This window comes from Scomber japonicus, chromosome 2, assembly GCF_027409825.1.
Source record: "Scomber japonicus isolate fScoJap1 chromosome 2, fScoJap1.pri, whole genome shotgun sequence".
Classification (NCBI taxonomy): domain Eukaryota; kingdom Metazoa; phylum Chordata; class Actinopteri; order Scombriformes; family Scombridae; genus Scomber; species Scomber japonicus.
In genome coordinates, this window is record NC_070579.1 from 3,818,539 (window position 1) to 3,835,593 (window position 17,055).

General features: G+C 40.3%; 4 protein-coding genes across 7 annotated transcripts in view; all 4 read left to right on the forward strand.

Moving 5' to 3' along the window:
- Positions 1 to 17,055, forward strand: part of LOC128376266 (E3 ubiquitin-protein ligase TRIM39-like) — a 230,296-nt gene that overhangs the window by 155,390 nt on the left and 57,851 nt on the right. The gene's annotated exons all lie outside the window — the stretch shown is intronic.
- LOC128376554 (E3 ubiquitin-protein ligase TRIM21-like) lies at positions 2,346 to 4,072 on the forward strand. Of its 4 annotated transcripts, none has more exons than XM_053336426.1 (2): positions 2,349 to 3,038; positions 3,102 to 4,072. In XM_053336426.1, the coding sequence occupies exons 1-2, from the start codon at positions 2,349 to 2,351 to the stop codon at positions 3,987 to 3,989; spliced, it is 1,578 nt and encodes a 525-aa protein (XP_053192401.1). In that variant the 3' UTR covers positions 3,990 to 4,072. The 4 variants fall into 4 exon arrangements, with proteins under 4 accessions (XP_053192404.1, XP_053192401.1, XP_053192403.1 ...); XM_053336428.1 differs by having other exon boundaries at positions 2,349 to 3,030; positions 3,154 to 4,072; XM_053336425.1 differs by having other exon boundaries at positions 2,349 to 2,575; positions 2,612 to 4,072.
- LOC128376023 (E3 ubiquitin-protein ligase TRIM39-like) lies at positions 7,624 to 10,534 on the forward strand. Its single transcript, XM_053336382.1, has 2 exons — positions 7,624 to 7,802; positions 8,825 to 10,534. Exons 1-2 carry the CDS (start codon positions 7,724 to 7,726, stop codon positions 10,468 to 10,470), a joined length of 1,725 nt encoding a protein of 574 aa, XP_053192357.1. The 5' UTR covers positions 7,624 to 7,723; the 3' UTR covers positions 10,471 to 10,534.
- On the forward strand, positions 12,016 to 16,965 carry LOC128379429 (E3 ubiquitin-protein ligase TRIM21-like). The gene is made up of 3 exons (XM_053339051.1): positions 12,016 to 12,105; positions 14,050 to 14,302; positions 15,317 to 16,965. The coding sequence occupies exons 2-3, from the start codon at positions 14,224 to 14,226 to the stop codon at positions 16,963 to 16,965; spliced, it is 1,728 nt and encodes a 575-aa protein (XP_053195026.1). The 5' UTR covers positions 12,016 to 12,105; positions 14,050 to 14,223.

Sequence of the window (17,055 nt, forward strand, 5' to 3'; positions counted from 1 at the left end):
GCAGAGCTGCTTAGCTGATGTTTTAGACTGGATGTCACAAAACTTTTTGACGTTAAACTCTGATGAAACAGAGGTTATTATCCTCCAAAGTCCAGCCACTCCTCAATCCCTTTAAAGCAATTAATGTGATGGTTCAGTGTAATTTTGACCTAGCGTCAGATGCACCATGACGTCTATCTAAACACCACCTCAGCCCTTTTTTTTCATTTGGTCACAAAATAGTGGATTCAGAGCTATCAGCTGAATGTCTTAGTACAGGTGCTAACGGGACCACCAGTGTATCTGGTAAATGACCCCACTAATAATGCCTGGATTGTTATCAAACTTCTACAGTAGTACAAATAAGGTCTTTACTCATAAGTCGATGCATTGGAAAAATTGTAAGTACACCAGGAGTTTATTAAAATAAACACTTACCTGCACAGATCTCTGTGCGCAATCACTGAAATACTGTGTAGTCACGTGATATTTCAACAATGTTTCCAGCGTTAGCAGTAGCAGCAGAGTAAAAGCCATCAGGTAAGTGTTATTTTAATAAACTCCTGGTGTACTTACAAACTTTCCAATGCATCAACTTAAGAGTAAAGACCTTATTTGTACTACTGGAGAAGTTTGATAACAATCCAGGCATTATTAGCACCTGTACTAAGCCATTCGGCTGATAGCTCTAACTCCACTAATTTGCGACCAAATTTTTAAAAAAGGGCTGAGGCGGTGTTTAGATAGACGTCATGGTGCATATGACCCTAGGTCGAAATTACGCTTAACCATCGCTTTAAGGGCATTGCATCAGACCAATGTTATCTTTTAGCAATAAAAGAAAATGATTCATGCTTTTATTTCTTCATGCCTGGACTATTGTAACACCTTGTTTAGCTGCCTCAGTGCCTGAGCTGTAGATCAGCTTCAGACTGTGCAGAACTCAGCAGCCAGACTTCTGATGAAGACCTTTTCTCACATCACCACAATTAAACTGGTTATTATTTCTTTTAGAATCCATTTTATAAAGTTACTCTTGTTCTACAAAGTTGGTGAACTGATGACCCCTTTCTTTCTAAATAGACCTCTTAGATCTGATGGGTTTGGCCTGCAAGCTGTTCCAGTAGAGCCGGTCCTGCCTATACCCAGATTACGCAGGCTGCGTAGGGCCCCACACGTCCAAAAAGGCCCCGCCCACCGACAAGTCCGCACCTGAGTTACAACGCGTGCTCATATTTACTGATAACAGTAGGCAAGATGAAGCGCAGCTGTCCCTCAGGCCACGAAAAAATCAAAAGAAAACACCACAAGAGTGAATTGCAGGAACAACAAGCAGGTATTTGTGTTTTCAATCCCTGTCCAAGTAGGCTGAGTTGCCACTTATTCATCCACAGATACACATATGCCCACTTTTTATGTCCCATTGATGTTAGAAACTGAACATTTTCTCCACATTTGCTGTAATAGTATAAAAAAATAAAAAGAGATAATTGAAAAATGATTGGTGAAGAGAGGGAAAATGAAAATAGTTTGTATTGCATTGTAACAAAGTAGAGATTCCTGGTGTGTTTTTAAAAAAATAATTCATACAAGAAATTCAGCTTCTGTTTTTTATGATTTATTACAACAGTGTTATACTGCACAATAAGACATCTTGGGTTCTTCCTACTTTGCACTGTTTGCTAGAGTTGCATGACACACGTGTAGTGAAAAATGAACGCACAGTGAGTAAAAATGTGAGGAGAGCAAAAAATGGCCAAAACTGCTTTAGGATATACTGTATTTATTTGGTGAACGCGAACAAGCAACTGTGTTTGTTCCTGAATTGCAGCTTGGAAAGAAAGTTGCATTTGTGCACGCTTGCACCTTGAATAGAAGTAAAACTCAGGCTGCATCAAGCAACATCTGTGCTCCAGAGAATAGGTTTATTTGATAAGTACAGAAAAATAAGTTGCACATAATTTTAAAATAAGACAATGATCTATTCCCAGTCGAGGTTAATTTAAGTTAGTCACAACTTTGGACTAAAGGAAGATATATGTATATATATGCAGCAATGACTATTGGTTAAATATCAGGTGTGATTGTGTGGCAAATTGAATAAATGGTTTACATGGCAGCTGGCTCATGGGTCAGGGCTCCCTTTGCTTCGGGCTCCAGGGAGGCCAGGACCGACACTGTGTCCTAGAGTCCTGATATGCTCAAAGTTTGACCCAGCTTTTGCTTTACTGGAACTTCAGCTCTAACTGTCTTCCAGTTAGAAGTCGATATATGCTAAATTGCTAAACTTAATAGAACAGTAAACATACTTTTTTTTTAAAGAAAATAAATTAAATGTCTTTCTTTTCTTTCACTCTACATGTGTAGATATGTTTGCTGCCAGCTGTCTGCTATCTGAAGATCAGTTTCTGTGCTCCATCTGTCTGGATGTGTTCACTGATCCAGTCAGCACACCATGTGGACACAACTTCTGCAAAAACTGCATCAATGAACACTGGAACAGTGATGACCAGTACCTGTGTCCACTGTGTGAAATGGTTTTCTACACCCAACCTGAGCTTCACATCAACACTTTGTTCTCTGAGATGGTTTCTCAGTTCAGACAGGAAGCTCAACAGAAAACCAGCAGCAGCAGCTCAGAGCAACAAGCTGCCAAACCAGGAGAAGTTCCCTGTGACGTCTGTACTAGAACCAAACTGAAGGCCCTGAAGTCCTGTCTGGTGTGTCTGACCTCCTACTGTGAGACTCACCTGGAGCCTCATCTGACAGCTTTAAGCCTGAAAAGACATCAGCTGATGGACCCTGTGGAGAACCTGGAAGACAGGATGTGTATGAAGCACGATAAACCTCTGGAGCTGTTCTGTAAGACCGACCAGACATGTGTCTGCGTGCTCTGCTCTGTTTTAGACCACAAGACACATGAGTTTGTTCCTCTGAAAGAAGAATATGAAGGAAAGAAGGCAGAGCTGGGGAAGACAGAGGCTGAAATTCAGGAGATGATCCAGAAGAGACAACTGAAGATTGAAGAGATCAAACACTCAGTTGACCTCAGTAAGGAAGCTGCAGACAGAGAGAAAGCAGAAGGTGTTCAGGTCTTCACCGCTCTGATGGAGTCTGTTGAGAGAAGCCTGAATGAGCTCATTGAGACGATTGAAGAGAAGCAAAGAACAACAGAGAAACAGGCTGAAGACTTCATCAAAGAGCTGGAACAGGAAATCTCTGAGCTGAAGAAGAGAAGCTCTGAGGTGGAGAAGCTCTCACACTCTGAAGACCACCTCCACCTCCTCCAAAACTTCCCATCCCTGAAAGCTGCTCCACCCACCAAAGACTGGACAGAGGTCAGCGTCCATCCATCATCATATGAGGGGACTGTGGTGAGAGCTGTGGCTCAGCTGGAGGAGACGCTCAGTAAACAGATGAAGCTGCTTGAGGCTGAGCTGAAGAGGATCCAGCAGTATGCAGTGGATGTGACTCTTGATCCTGATACAGCAAATCCCTGGCTCATCCTGTCTGATGATGGGAAACAAGTAAATCTTGGTGATGTGAAGAAGAATCTCCCAGACAACCCAGAGAGATTTTCTCCTTGTGTTAGTGTGTTAGGAAAGCAGAGTTTGTCTTCAGGCAGATTTTACTTTGAGGTTCAGGTTAAAGAGAAGACTGAGTGGACTTTAGGAGTGGCCAGAGAGTCGATCAACAGGAAGGGAAAAATCATACCGACACCTCAGAATGGTTTCTGGACTATACGGTTGAGAAATGGAAATGAGTACAGTGCTTGTAATGACCCTCCAGTCGATCTCTCTCTGAAGGCTCAGCCTCAGAAGGTGGGGGTGTTTGTGGATTTTGAGGAGGGTCTGGTCTCCTTTTATGACGTAGATGCTGCAGCTCGTATCTACTCCTTTACTGGCTGCTCCTTCACTGAGAAACTCTACCCATTCTTCAGTCCTTGTTTTAATGATGATGGTAAAAACTCCGCTCCTCTGATCATCTGTCCTGTCAATCAAACGGAGTAATCACCTGTTTTACTTTATCAAAATTATTCTGGATTGATTTGTAATCTGTTTTTAGTCATTAATGTTTTATTTTATATGATTAATAAAAATAAATAAAACCTAACAGGAAAATGTTTGATGCTCGTCATTTGTTTTATGTGCAATTCATTAGTTATTCTTTTATGTTACCAATGGATCATGTGACTGTATAATATTAAAGAGTTTGCTCATCATGACTAATCAGTAACTCTTACAGATGCCGATACAGAAAGCTTCATTAATCCTCGAAGGGCAATTCAGTTTCTACAGTCCGTATAGAAATACAACCATTCACACAACATTAAATACATAGCAGGGGTAGCATGATATGGCATGGGTTCAGTCAATTACAATTAATATAAGTGGATAGTAGAATAAATAATAGTGATAATAAAAGATAGTAAAAAATAATAAAATAATAAAACTGCCCAGAATAAAGCTTACACATGCTTATTAAAAACACATTTTAATACATTTTAATTATGTGTTTTTAATAAGCACATACTTCTTATTTAGTCTGTTTAGTTACTCTCCACTTTGGCCTGTTTGTTTGAAAACTGGTAAAACAGATTATTATTTAAAGAAATATGTAAATATGTGATTATAAAATAAGGAAAAGCTTCTCTGTGAGCTGCTGACTGTTATGACACACAATGACCACTAGATGGAGCACGACACAAAGGAACAATGAGCCCAAAGTTACTGTCCTGCTGCCAAACACCAAACACTGCTGATACATGAGAGTGAACACACTGTCTGTCATGTACAGGATAAACACTAATGTTCACCAAGGAGACATTATTACTAAGAGACACCATTTCCTTAAACTTTAACTGTTTCCCGAAAAATGATCTTGTTACAATAATGTTCTATTCTCCCACCTGTTCGCAGAGTGAATAGAGTCTGAAACGCTCCACACTTGCAAACTTCACATCGTCCTCAGATTTACTTTCCACTTTATCAGCCACTCCACTCCTGTGTGTCACTCCTCCAGCCTGACAATCGGTGCCACGAGGTGAACAATCATTCAGTGCTCCTGCTCTTAGTCTGCTCATTAACAATCTGAGAGACCTGAGCTTTTAGTGATGGGAAACTCCGTTATCTGATTTTTCATTTGGTTCAAAGAACAGAGAAAATACGTTATTATTTATTAAAGGACCTCAGCAGTAAAATTTGCACAGTTCATTCCTTGGCTGTACAAGACTTTGACTTTAAATCTAAATCAGGGTCTGTTTGGGTTTTTTGAACACTTTGTGAGAAACCTCAAACTTTCAACACTCATAGCCTAATAAAGCTAAGCAACACCATTTCACATGTCTTACTCCTCTTGTCTGACATACAGAACAACCTTTGCTCCATGGTATTTCTCTCAATAATAAATCAGAGGGAGCAAAAAAATCTCCAACAGAGCTACAGTAAGAGGAGGAGCCACACTGGATAGATAAGAGAGCTGCAACGTCACTCTGCAGAAATGAAACTTAACATTAAGGACAGCAGAGCTGCAGTCGAGTCTCTCCACTTCTGTCCAAATATAAATGAAACTGAGTTCATCAAGTCTTTCTGAACAACACAGCAGAGTCTCTGCCAAACACTGGTGAGTACAACTGATCATATTTAATGTTTCAACAACCAGCTTTAACACAGGAGACAGGAAGTTCATCTCTTTTCATTTCATACTGACACTTTGTCTCTCTGTCAGTTCTCATTGCTTTTTGTAAGTTGTATCTGAATCTCTATGGTTTAAAGTTTATTTTTCTCACTAACTTTCCTGATCTTATTATTATTTACTGATCACTTCCTTCAGCCACGCTGCATTTCATTTCCTGTAGCTGTTTCACATTAAAAGCTTTCTACCAAGAAACAGCAACTTTTATTGTGAAGCAGCTACAGGAAATAAAATGTTTTTGTCAGGTTAGCAGAGCTTTGTTAACAGTGAGATTCTTCAATAACAACTGATGTACACAACAAGATATGGACATATTCTGTGTTATTTTATCAGTATATCAGTTTTAAATATTTCAAAGAGGAACAGTACAATCAGAAACAGCCACAGTGAGCTGCAGATGAAAAGTTTGTGCCAACCAGCACACACAAAATATGTCATCAAAGTAAACATCACCTTTACATTTACCATGCAGTACTGTGGATAAACACTACCAGCACTGTTTAAATGGAGGCAGTTTGATCAGAGTTTGGCACAAGTTTCCCCACCCTTGACCTTAGTGCAGCATTCAACACCATCAATCAGGCTTTGCTAATAAGTAGAATATCATTTTATGTCTCATATGATTAATTTGTCTCATCAACTTCACAAACAACATGTGGCATACCTTATGGATCAATTCTTGGACCAATTCTGTTCTCTCTGTTTATGCTACCATTAGGTAATATCCTTCATCACCATAACATCTCATTTCACTGTTATGCAGAAGATACACAGTTATATCTCTCCATTAAACCCTCTGAACACTGCAGAGCTGCTTAGCTGATGTTTGTGACTGGATGTCAAAACTCTGATGAAACAGAGGTGCTTGTCCTCCAAAGTCCAGCCACTCCTCAATCCCTTTAACCAAATTAAATCGATGGTTCAGTGTAATTTCGACCTAGCGTCATATGCACCATGACGTCTATCTAAACACCACCTCAGCCCTTTTTTTTCATTTGGTCGCAAATTGGTGGATTCAGAGCTATCAGCTGAATGTCTTAGTACAGGCGCTAACGGGACCACCAGTGTATCTGGTAAATGACCCCACTAATAATGCCTGGACTGTTATCAAACTTCTACAGTAGTACAAATAGGGTCTTTACTCATAAATCGATGCATTGGAAAAATGTAAGTACACCAGGAGTTTATTAAAATAACACTTACCTGCACAGATCTCTGTGCGCAATCACTGAAATACTGTGTGGTCGCGCAAGAATTTGACGATGTTTCCAGTGTTAGCAGTAGCAGCAGAGTAAAAGCCATCAGGTAAGTGTTATTTTAATAAACTCCTGGTGTACTTACAAACTTTCCAATGCATCGACTTATGAGTAAAGACCTTATTTGTACTACTGTAGAAGTCTGATAACAATCCAGGCATTATTAGCACCTGTACTAAGCCATTCGGCTGATAGCTCTAACTCCACTAATTTGCAACCAAATTTTAAAAAAAGGGCTGAGGTGGTGTTTAGATAGACGTCATGGTGCGTATGACCCTAGGTCAAAATTACGCCGAACCATCGCTTTAAGGGCATTGCATCAGACCAATGTTATCTTTTAGCAATACAGAGAAAATTATTCATGCTTTTATTTCTTCATGCCTGGACTATTGTAACACCTTGTTTAGCTGCCTCAGTGCCTGAGCTGTAGATCAGCTTCAGACTGTGCAGAACTCTGCAGCCAGACTTCTGATGAAGACCTTTTCTCACATCACCACAATCAAACTGTTCATTATTTCTTTTAGAATCCAGTTTATAAATTTACTCTTGTTCTACACAGTTTTACATGGCCATATGCCAGAGTGTGTTGGTGAACTGATGACCCCTTTCTTTCCAAATAGGCCTCTTAGATCTGATGGGTTTGGCCTGCAAGCTGTTCCAGTAGAGCCGGTCCTGCCTATTCGCGGACTACGCAGGCTGCGTAGGGCCCCACACGTCCAAAAAGGCCCCGCCCACCGACAAGTCCGCACCTGAGTTACAACGCGTGCTCATATTTACTGATAACAGCAGGCAAGATGAAGCGCAGCTGTCCCTCAGGCCACGAAAAAAGCAAAAGAAAACAACACAAGAGTGAATTGCAGGAACAACAAGCAGGTATTTGTGTTTTCAATCCCTGTCCAAGTAGGCTGAGTTGCCACTTATTCATCCACAGATACACATATGCCCACTTTTTATGTCCCATTGAAGTTGGAAACTGAACAATTTCTCTACATTTGCTGTAATAGTATAAAAAAATAAAAAGAGATAATTGAAAAATGATTGGTGAAGAGAGGGAAAATGTAAATAGTTTGTATGGCATTGTAACAAAGTAGAGTTTCCTGGTGTGTTTTTAAAAAATAATTTATACAAGAAATTCAGCTTCTGTTTTTTATGATTTATTACAACAGTGTTATACTGCACAATAAGACATCTTGGGTTCTTCCTACTTTGCACTGTTCGCTAGAGTTGCATGACACACAAAAAATGAACGCACAGTGAGTAAAAATGTGAGGAGAGCAAAAAATGGCCAAAACTGCTTTAGGATATACTGTATTTATTTGATGAACGGGAACAAACAACTGTGTTTGGTCCTGAATTGCAGCTTGGAAGTTGCATTTGTGCACGCTTGCACCTTGAATAGAAGTAAAACTCAGGCTGCATCAAGCAACATCTGTGCTCCAGAGAATAGGTTTATTTGATAAGTACAGAAAAATAAGTTGCACATAATTTTAAAACAAGACAATGATCTATTCTCAGTCGAGGTTAATTTAAGTTAGTCTCAACTTTGGACTAAAGGAAGATATATGTATATATATGCAGCAATGACTATTGGTTAAATATCAGGTGTGATTGTGTGGCAAGTTAAATAAATGGTTTACATGGCAGCTGGCTCATGGGTCAGGGCTCCCTTTGCTTCGGGCTCCATGGAGGCCAGGACCGGCACTGTGTCCAAGAGTCCTGATTAAGCTCAAAGTTTGACCCAGCTTTTGCTTTACTGGAACTTAAGCTCTATCTAACTGTCTTCCAGTTAGAAGTCGATATATGCTAAATTGCTAAACTTAATAGAACAGTAAACATACTTTTTTTTAAAGAAAATGAATTAAATGTATTTCTTTCCTTTTACTCTACATGTGTAGATATGTCTGCTGCCAGCTGTCTGCTATCTGAAGATCAGTTTCTGTGCTCCATCTGTCTGGATGTGTTCACTGATCCAGTCACCACACCATGTGGACACAACTTCTGCAAAAACTGCATCAATGAACACTGGAACAGTAAAGACCAGTACCTGTGTCCACTGTGTAACAAGGTTTTCAACACAAGACCTGAACTTCTCGTCAACACATTGTTCTCTGAGATGGTTTCTCAGTTCAGACAGGAAGCTCAACAGAAAGCCAACAGCAGCAGCTCAGAGCAACAAGCTGCCAAACCAGGAGAAGTTCCCTGTGATGTCTGTACTGGAACCAAACTGAAGGCCCTGAAGTCCTGTCTGGTGTGTCTGACCTCCTACTGTGAGACTCACCTGGAGCCTCATCTGACAGCTTTAGGTATGAAAAGACATCAGCTGATGGACCCTGTGGAGAACCTGGAAGACAGGATGTGTATGAAGCACGATAAACCTCTGGAGCTGTTCTGTAAAACTGACCAGACATGTGTCTGCATGCTCTGCTCTGTTTTAGACCACAAGACACATAGGGTTGTTCCTCTGAAAGAAGAATATGAAGGAAAGAAGGCAGAGCTGGGGAAGACCGAGGCTGAAATTCAGGAGATGATCCAGAAGAGACGACTGAAAATTGAAGAGATCAAACACTCAGTTGACCTCAGTAAGAAAGCTGCAGACAGAGAGAAAGCAGAAGGTGTTCAGGTCTTCACCGCTCTGATGGAGTCTGTTGAGGGAGGTAAAAAGGAAATCATCAACTCAATCAACAAGAAGCAGAAACAAACAGAGAAACAGGCTGAAGACTTCATCAAAGAGCTGGAACAGGAAATCTCTGAGCTGAAGAAGAGAAGCTCTGAGGTGGAGAAGCTCTCACACTCTGAAGACCACCTCCACCTCCTCCAAAACTTCCCGTCCCTGAAAGCTGCTCCACCCACCAAAGACTGGACGGAGGTCATCGTCCGTCCATCATCATATGAGGGGACTGTGGTGAAAGCTGTGGCTCAGCTGGAGGAGACGCTCAGTAAACAGTTGAAGAAGCAGTTTGAAGCTCAGCTGAAGAAGGTCCAGCAGTATGCAGTGGATGTGACTCTTGATCCTGATACAGCACATCCTGCACTCATCCTGTCTGATGATGGGAAACAAGTTTACTGTGGTGATGTGAAGAAGAATCTCCCAGACAACCCAGAGAGATTTTCTGATTGTCCCTGTGTGTTAGGAAAGCAGAGTTTGTCTTCAGGCAGATTTTACTTTGAGGTTCAGGTTAAACAGAAGACTAAATGGGATTTAGGAGTGGCCAGAGAGTCAATCAACAGGAAGGGAAAAATCACAGCGAGACCTCAGGATGGTTACTGGACTATATGGTTGAGAAATGGAAATGAGTATGAAGCTTGTAATGACCCTCCAGTCGATCTCTCTCTGAAGTCTCAGTTTCAGAAGGTGGGGGTGTTTGTGGATTATGAGGAGGGTCTGGTCTCCTTTTATGACGTAGATGCTGCAGCTCTTATCTACTCCTTTACTGGCTGCTCCTTCACTGAGAAACTCTACCCATTCTTCAGTCCCTGTAAAAATGATAGTGGTAAAAACTCTGCCCCACTGATCATCTGTCCTGTCAATCAAACTGAGTAATCACCTGTTTTACTTTATCAAAATTATTCTGGATTGATTTTTGTAATCTGTTTTTAGTCATTAATGTTTTTTTTTTATATGATTAATAAAAATAAATAAAACCTAACAGGAAAATGTTTGATGTTTGTCATTTGTTTTATGTGCACTTCATTAGTTATTCTTTTATGTTACCAATGGATCATGTGACTGTATAATATTAAAGAGTTTGCTCATCATGACTAATCAGTAACTCTTACAGATGCAGATACAGAAAGCTTCATTAATCCCCGAAGGGCAATTCAGTTTCTACAGTCCGTATAGACATACAACCATTCACACAACGTTAAATACATAGCAGGGGTAGCATGATATGGCATGGGTTCAGTCAATAACAATTAATATAAGTGGACAGTAGAATAAATAATAGTGATAATAAAAGATAATATAAAAGAATAAAACTGCTCAGAATAAAGGTAACACATGCTTATTAAAACACACATTAATACATTTTAAATATGTGTTTTTAATAAGCACATACTTCTTATTTTGTCTGTTTAGTTACTCTCCACTTTGGCCTGTTTGTTTGAAAACTGGTAAAAACAGATTATTATTTAAAGAAATATGTAAATATGTGATTATAAAATAAGGAAAAGCTTCTCTGTGAGCTGCTGACTGTTTATGACACAGAACGACCACTAGATGGAGCACAACACAAAGGAACAATGAGCCCAAAGTTACTGTCCTGCTGCCAAACACCAAACACTGCTGATACATGAGAGTGAACACACTGTCTGTCATGTACAGGATAAACACTCATGTTCACCAAGGAGACATTATTACTAAGAGACACCATTTTCTTAAACTTTAGCTTCCCGAAAAATGATCTTGTTACAATAATGTTCTATTCTCCCACCTGTTCGCAGAGTGAATAGAGTCTGAAATGCTCCACACTTGCAAACTTCACATCGTCCTCAGATTAACTTTCCACTTCATCAGCCACTCCACTCCTGTGTGTCACTCCTCCAGCCTGACAATCGGTGCCACAAGGTGAACAAATCACTCAGCGCTCCTGCTCTTAGTCTGCTCATTAACAATCTGAGAGACTGAGAGACCTGAGCTTTTAGTGATGGGAAACTATATTATCTGATTTTTCATTTGGTTCAAAGAACAGAGAAAATAGGTTTTTATTTATTAAAGGACCTCAGCAGTAAAATTTGCACAGTTCATTCCTTGGCTGTACAAGACTTTGACTTTAAATCTAAATCTGGGTCTGTTTGGGTTTTTTGATCACTTTGTGAGAAACCTCAAACTTTCAAGGCTCATAGCCTAATAAAGCTAAGCAACGCCATTTCACATGTCTGACTTCTCCTGTCTGAGATACAGAACAACCTTTGCTCCATGATATCTCACAATAATGGTATTTCTCTCAATAATAAATCAGAGGGAGCAAAAAAATCTCCAACAGAGCTACAGTAAGAGGAGGAGCCACACTGGATAGATAAGAGAGCTGCAACGTCACTCTGCAGAAATGAAACTTAACATTAATCAGAGGACAGCAGAGCTGCAGTCGAGTCTCTCCACTTCTGTCCAAATATAAATGAAACTGAGTTCATCAAGTCTTCCTCAACAACACAGCAGAGTCTCTGCCAAACACTGGTGAGTACAACTGATTATATTTAATGTTTCAACAACCAGCTTTAACACAGGAGACAGGAAGTTCATCTCTTTTCATTTCATCACTTTGTCTCTCTGTCAGTTCTCATTGCTTTTTGTAACTTGTATCTGAATCTCTGTAGTTTGAAGTTTATTTTTCTCACTAACTTTCCTGATCTTATTATTATTTACTGATCACTTCCTTCAGCCACACTGCATTTCATTTCCTGTAGCTGTTTCACATTAAAAGCTTTCTACCAAGAAGCAGCAACTTTTATTGTGAAGCAACTACAGGAAAAAAAAATGTTTTTGTCAGGTTAGCAAAGTTTTGTTAAAGATGAGATTCTTCAATAACAACTGATGTACACAACAAGATATGGACATATTCTGTGTTATTTTATCAGTATATCAGTTTTAAATATTTCAAAGAGGAACAGTACAGTCAGAAACAGCCACAATGAGCTGCAGATGAAAAGTTTGTGCCATCCAGCACACAGAAAATATGTCATCAAAGTAAACATCACCTTTAAATTAACCATGCAGTCCTGTGGATAAACACTACCAGCACTGTTTAAATGGAGGCAGTTTGATACCAGTTTGGCACAAGTGTCCCCACCCTTGACCTTAGTCCAGCATTCAACACCATCAATCATGCTTTGCTAATAAGTAGAATATCATTTTATGTCTCATATGATTAATTTGTCTCATCAGCTTCACAAACAACATGTGGCATACCTTATGGATCAATTCTTGGATCAATTCTGTTCTCTCTGTTTATGCTACCATTAGGTAATATCCTTCATCACCATAACATCTCATTTCACTGTTATGCAGAAGATACACAGTTATATCTCTCCATTAAACCCTCTGAACACTGCAGAGCTGCTTAGCTGATGTTTGTGACTGGATGTCAAAACTCTGATGAAACAGAGGTTCTTATCCTCCAAAGTCCAGCCACTCCTCAATCCCTTTAACCCAATTAATGTGATGGTTCAGTGTAATTTCGACCTAGCGTCATATGCACCATGACGTCTATCTAAACACCACCTCAGCCCTTTTTTTTCATTTGGTCGCAAATTGGTGGATTCAGAGCTATCAGCTGAATGTCTTAGTACAGGCGCTAACGGGACCACCAGTGTATCTGGTAAATGACCCCACTAATAATGCCTGGATTGTTATTAAACTTCTACAGTAGTACAAATAGGGTCTTTACTCATAAATCGATGCATTGGAAAAATGTAAGTACACCAGGAGTTTATTAAAATAACACTTACCTGCACAGATCTCTGTGCGCAATCACTGAAATACTGTGTGGTCGCGCAAGAATTTGACGATGTTTCCAGCGTTAGCAGTAGCCACAGAGTAAAAGCCATCAGGTAAGTGTTATTTTAATAAACTCCTGGTGTACTTACAAACTTTCCAATGCATCGACTTATGAGTAAAGACCTTATTTGTACTACTGTAGAAGTCTGATAACAATCCAGGCATTATTAGCACCTGTACTAAGCCATTCGGCTGATAGCTCTAACTCCACTAATTTGCGACCAAATTTTTAAAAAAGGGCTGAGGCAGTGTTTAGATAGACGTCATGGTGCATATGACCCTAGGTCAAAATTACGCCGAACCATCGCTTTTAGGGCATTGCATCAGACCAATGTTATCTTTTAGCAATACAGAGAAAATTATTCATGCTTTTATTTCTTCATGCCTGGACTATTGTAACACCTTGTTTAGCTGCCTCAGTGCCTGAGCTGTAGATCAGCTTCAGACTGTGCAGAACTCTGCAGCCAGACTTCTGATGAAGACCTTTTCTCACATCACCACAATCAAACTGTTCATTATTTCTTTTAGAATCCATTTTATAAATTTACTCTTGTTCTACACAGTTTTACATGGCCATATGCCAGAGTGTGTTGGTGAACTGATGACCCCTTTCTTTCTAAATAGACCTCTTAGATCTGATGGGTTTGTCCTGCAAGCTGTTCCAGTAGAGCCGGTCCTGCCTATACCCAGACTACGCAGGCTGCGTAGGGCCTCACACGTCCAAAAAGGCCCCGCCCATCGCCAAGTCCGCACCTGAGTTACAAAGTGTGCTCATATTTACTGATAACAGCAGGCAAGATGAAGCGCAGCTATCCCTCAGGCCACGAAAAAAGCAAAAGAAAACAACACAAGAGTGAATTGCAGGAACAACAAGCAGGTATTTGTGTTTTCAATCCCTGTCCAAGTAGGCTGAGTTGCCACTTATTCACCCACAGATACACATATGCCCACTTTTTATGTCCCATTGAAGTTGGAAACTGAACAATTTCTCTACATTTGCTGTAATAGTATAAAAAAATAAAAAGAGATAATTGAAAAATGATTGGTGAAGAGAGGGAAAATGTAAATAGTTTGTATTGCATTGTAACAAAGTAGAGTTTCCTGGTGTTTTTAAAAAATAATTTATACAAGAAATTCAGCTTCTGTTTTTTATGATTTATTACAACAGTGTTATACTGCACAATAAGACATCTTGGGTTCTTCCTACTTTGCACTGTTCGCTAGAGTTGCATGACACACAAAAAATGAACGCACAGTGAGTAAAAATGTGAGGAGAGCAAAAAATGGCCAAAACTGCTTTAGGATATACTGTATTTATTTGACGAATGCGAACAAGCAACTGTGTTTGGTCCTGAATTGCAGCTTGGAAGTTGCATTTGTGCACGCTTGCACCTTGAATAGAAGTAAAACTCAGGCTGCATCAAGCAACATCTGTGCTCCAGAGAATAGGTTTATTTGATAAGTACAGAAAAATAAGTTGCACATAATTTTAAAATAAGACAATGATCTATTCTCAGTCGAGGTTAATTTAAGTTAGTCACAACTTTGGACTAAAGGAAGATATATGTATGTATATACAGCAATGACTATTGGTTAAATATCAGGGGTGATTGTGTGACAAATTGAATAAATGGTTTACATGGCAGCTGGCTCATGGGTCAGGGCTCCCTTTGCTTCGGGCTCCAGGGAGGCCAGGACCGGCACTGTGTCCTAGAGTCAAAGTTTGACCCAGCTTTTGCTTTACTGGAACTTCAGCTCTATCTAACTGTCTTCCAGTTAGAATTAGATATATGCTACATATGCTACACTTAATAGCAATAACAGTAAACATACTTTTTTTTTAAAGAAAATGAATTAAATGTATTTCTTTCCTTTTACTCTACATGTGTAGATATGTCTGCTGCCACCTTTCTGCTATCTGAAGATCAGTTTCTGTGCTCCATCTGTCTGGATGTGTTCACTGATCCAGTCAGCACACCATGTGGACACAACTTCTGCAAAAACTGCATCAATGAACACTGGAACAGTAAAGACCAGTACCTGTGTCCACTGTGTAACAAGGTTTTCAACACAAGACCTGAACTTCTCGTCAACACATTGTTCTCTGAGATGGTTTCTCAGTTCAGACAGGAAGCTCAACAGAAAGCCAGCAGCAGCAGCTCAGAGCAACAAGCTGCCAAACCAGGAGAAGTTCCCTGTGACATCTGTACTGGAACCAAACTGAAGGCCCTGAAGTCCTGTCTGGTGTGTCTGACCTCCTACTGTGAGACTCACCTGGAGCCTCATCTGACAGCTTTAGGTATGAAAAGACATCAGCTGATGGACCCTGTGGAGAACCTGGAAGACAGGATGTGTATGAAGCACGATAAACCTCTGGAGCTGTTCTGTAAAACTGACCAGACATGTGTCTGCATGCTCTGCTCTGTTTTAGACCACAAGACACATGAGTTTGTTCCTCTGCAAGAAGAATATGAAGGAAAGAAGGCAGAGCTGGGGAAGACAGAGGCTGAAATTCAGGAGATGATCCGGAAGAAACGACTGAAGATTGAAGAGATCAAACACTCAGTTGACCTCAGTAAGAAAGCTGCAGACAGAGAGAAAGCAGAAGGTGTTCAGGTCTTCATCGCTCTGATGGAGTCTGTTGAGGGAGGTAAAAAGGAAATCATCAACTCAATTAACAAGAGGCAGAAAAAAACAGAGAAACAGGCTGAAGACTTCATCAAAGAGCTGGAACAGGAAATCTCTGAGCTGAAGAAGAGAAGCTCTGAGGTGGAGAAGCTCTCACACTCTGAAGACCACCTCCACCTCCTCCAAAACTTCCTGTCCCTGAAAGCTGCTCCACCCACCAAAGACTGGACGGAGGTCATCGTCCGTCCATCATCATATGAGGGGACTGTGGTGAAAGCTGTGGCTCAGCTGGAGGAGATGCTCAGTAAACAGAAGAAGAAGCTGTTTGCTGAGGCTGAGCTGAAGAGAGTCCAGCAGTATGCAGTGGATGTGACTCTTGATCCTGATACAGCACATCCTGCACTCATCCTGTCTGATGATGGGAAACAAGTTTACTGTGGTGATGTGAAGAAGAATCTCTCAGACAACCCAGAGAGATTTTCTGATTGTCCCTGTGTGTTAGGAAAGCAGAGTTTGTCTTCAGGCAGATTTTACTTTGAGGTTCAGGTTAAACAGAAGACTAAATGGGATTTAGGAGTGGCCAGAGAGTCGATCAACAGGAAGGGAGGAGTCACAGCGAGCCCTCAGTATGGTTACTGGACTATATGGTTGAGAAATGGAAATGAGTATGAAGCTTGTAATGACCCTCCAGTCGATCTCTCTCTGAAGTCTCAGTTTCAGAAGGTGGGGGTGTTTGTGGATTATGAGGAGGGTCTGGTCTCCTTTTATGACGTAGATGCTGCAGCTCTTATCTACTCCTTTACTGGCTGCTCCTTCACTGAGAAACTCTACCCATTCTTCAGTCCCTGTAAAAATGATAGTGGTAAAAACTCTGCCCCACTGATCATCTGTCCTGTCAATCAAACTAAGTAATCACCTGTTTTACTTTATCAAAATTATTCTGGATTGATTTTTGTTATCTGTTTTTGTCATTAATGTTTTATTTTATATGATTAATAAAAA

Excerpts from the sequence above, each read along its gene's own strand:
- LOC128376023 (XM_053336382.1), top strand. The coding sequence starts at position 7,724 with ATGAAGCGCAGCTGTCCCTCAGGCCACGAAAAAAGCAAAAGAAAACAA. Across the intron at positions 7,803-8,824 it reads ATTGCAGGAACAACAAGCAG|ATATGTCTGCTGCCAGCTGT; the intron begins GTATTTGTGTTT and ends CTACATGTGTAG.
- LOC128376554 (XM_053336429.1), top strand. The coding sequence starts at position 2,349 with ATGTTTGCTGCCAGCTGTCTGCTATCTGAAGATCAGTTTCTGTGCTCC.
- LOC128379429 (XM_053339051.1), top strand. The coding sequence starts at position 14,224 with ATGAAGCGCAGCTATCCCTCAGGCCACGAAAAAAGCAAAAGAAAACAA. Across the intron at positions 14,303-15,316 it reads ATTGCAGGAACAACAAGCAG|ATATGTCTGCTGCCACCTTT; the intron begins GTATTTGTGTTT and ends CTACATGTGTAG.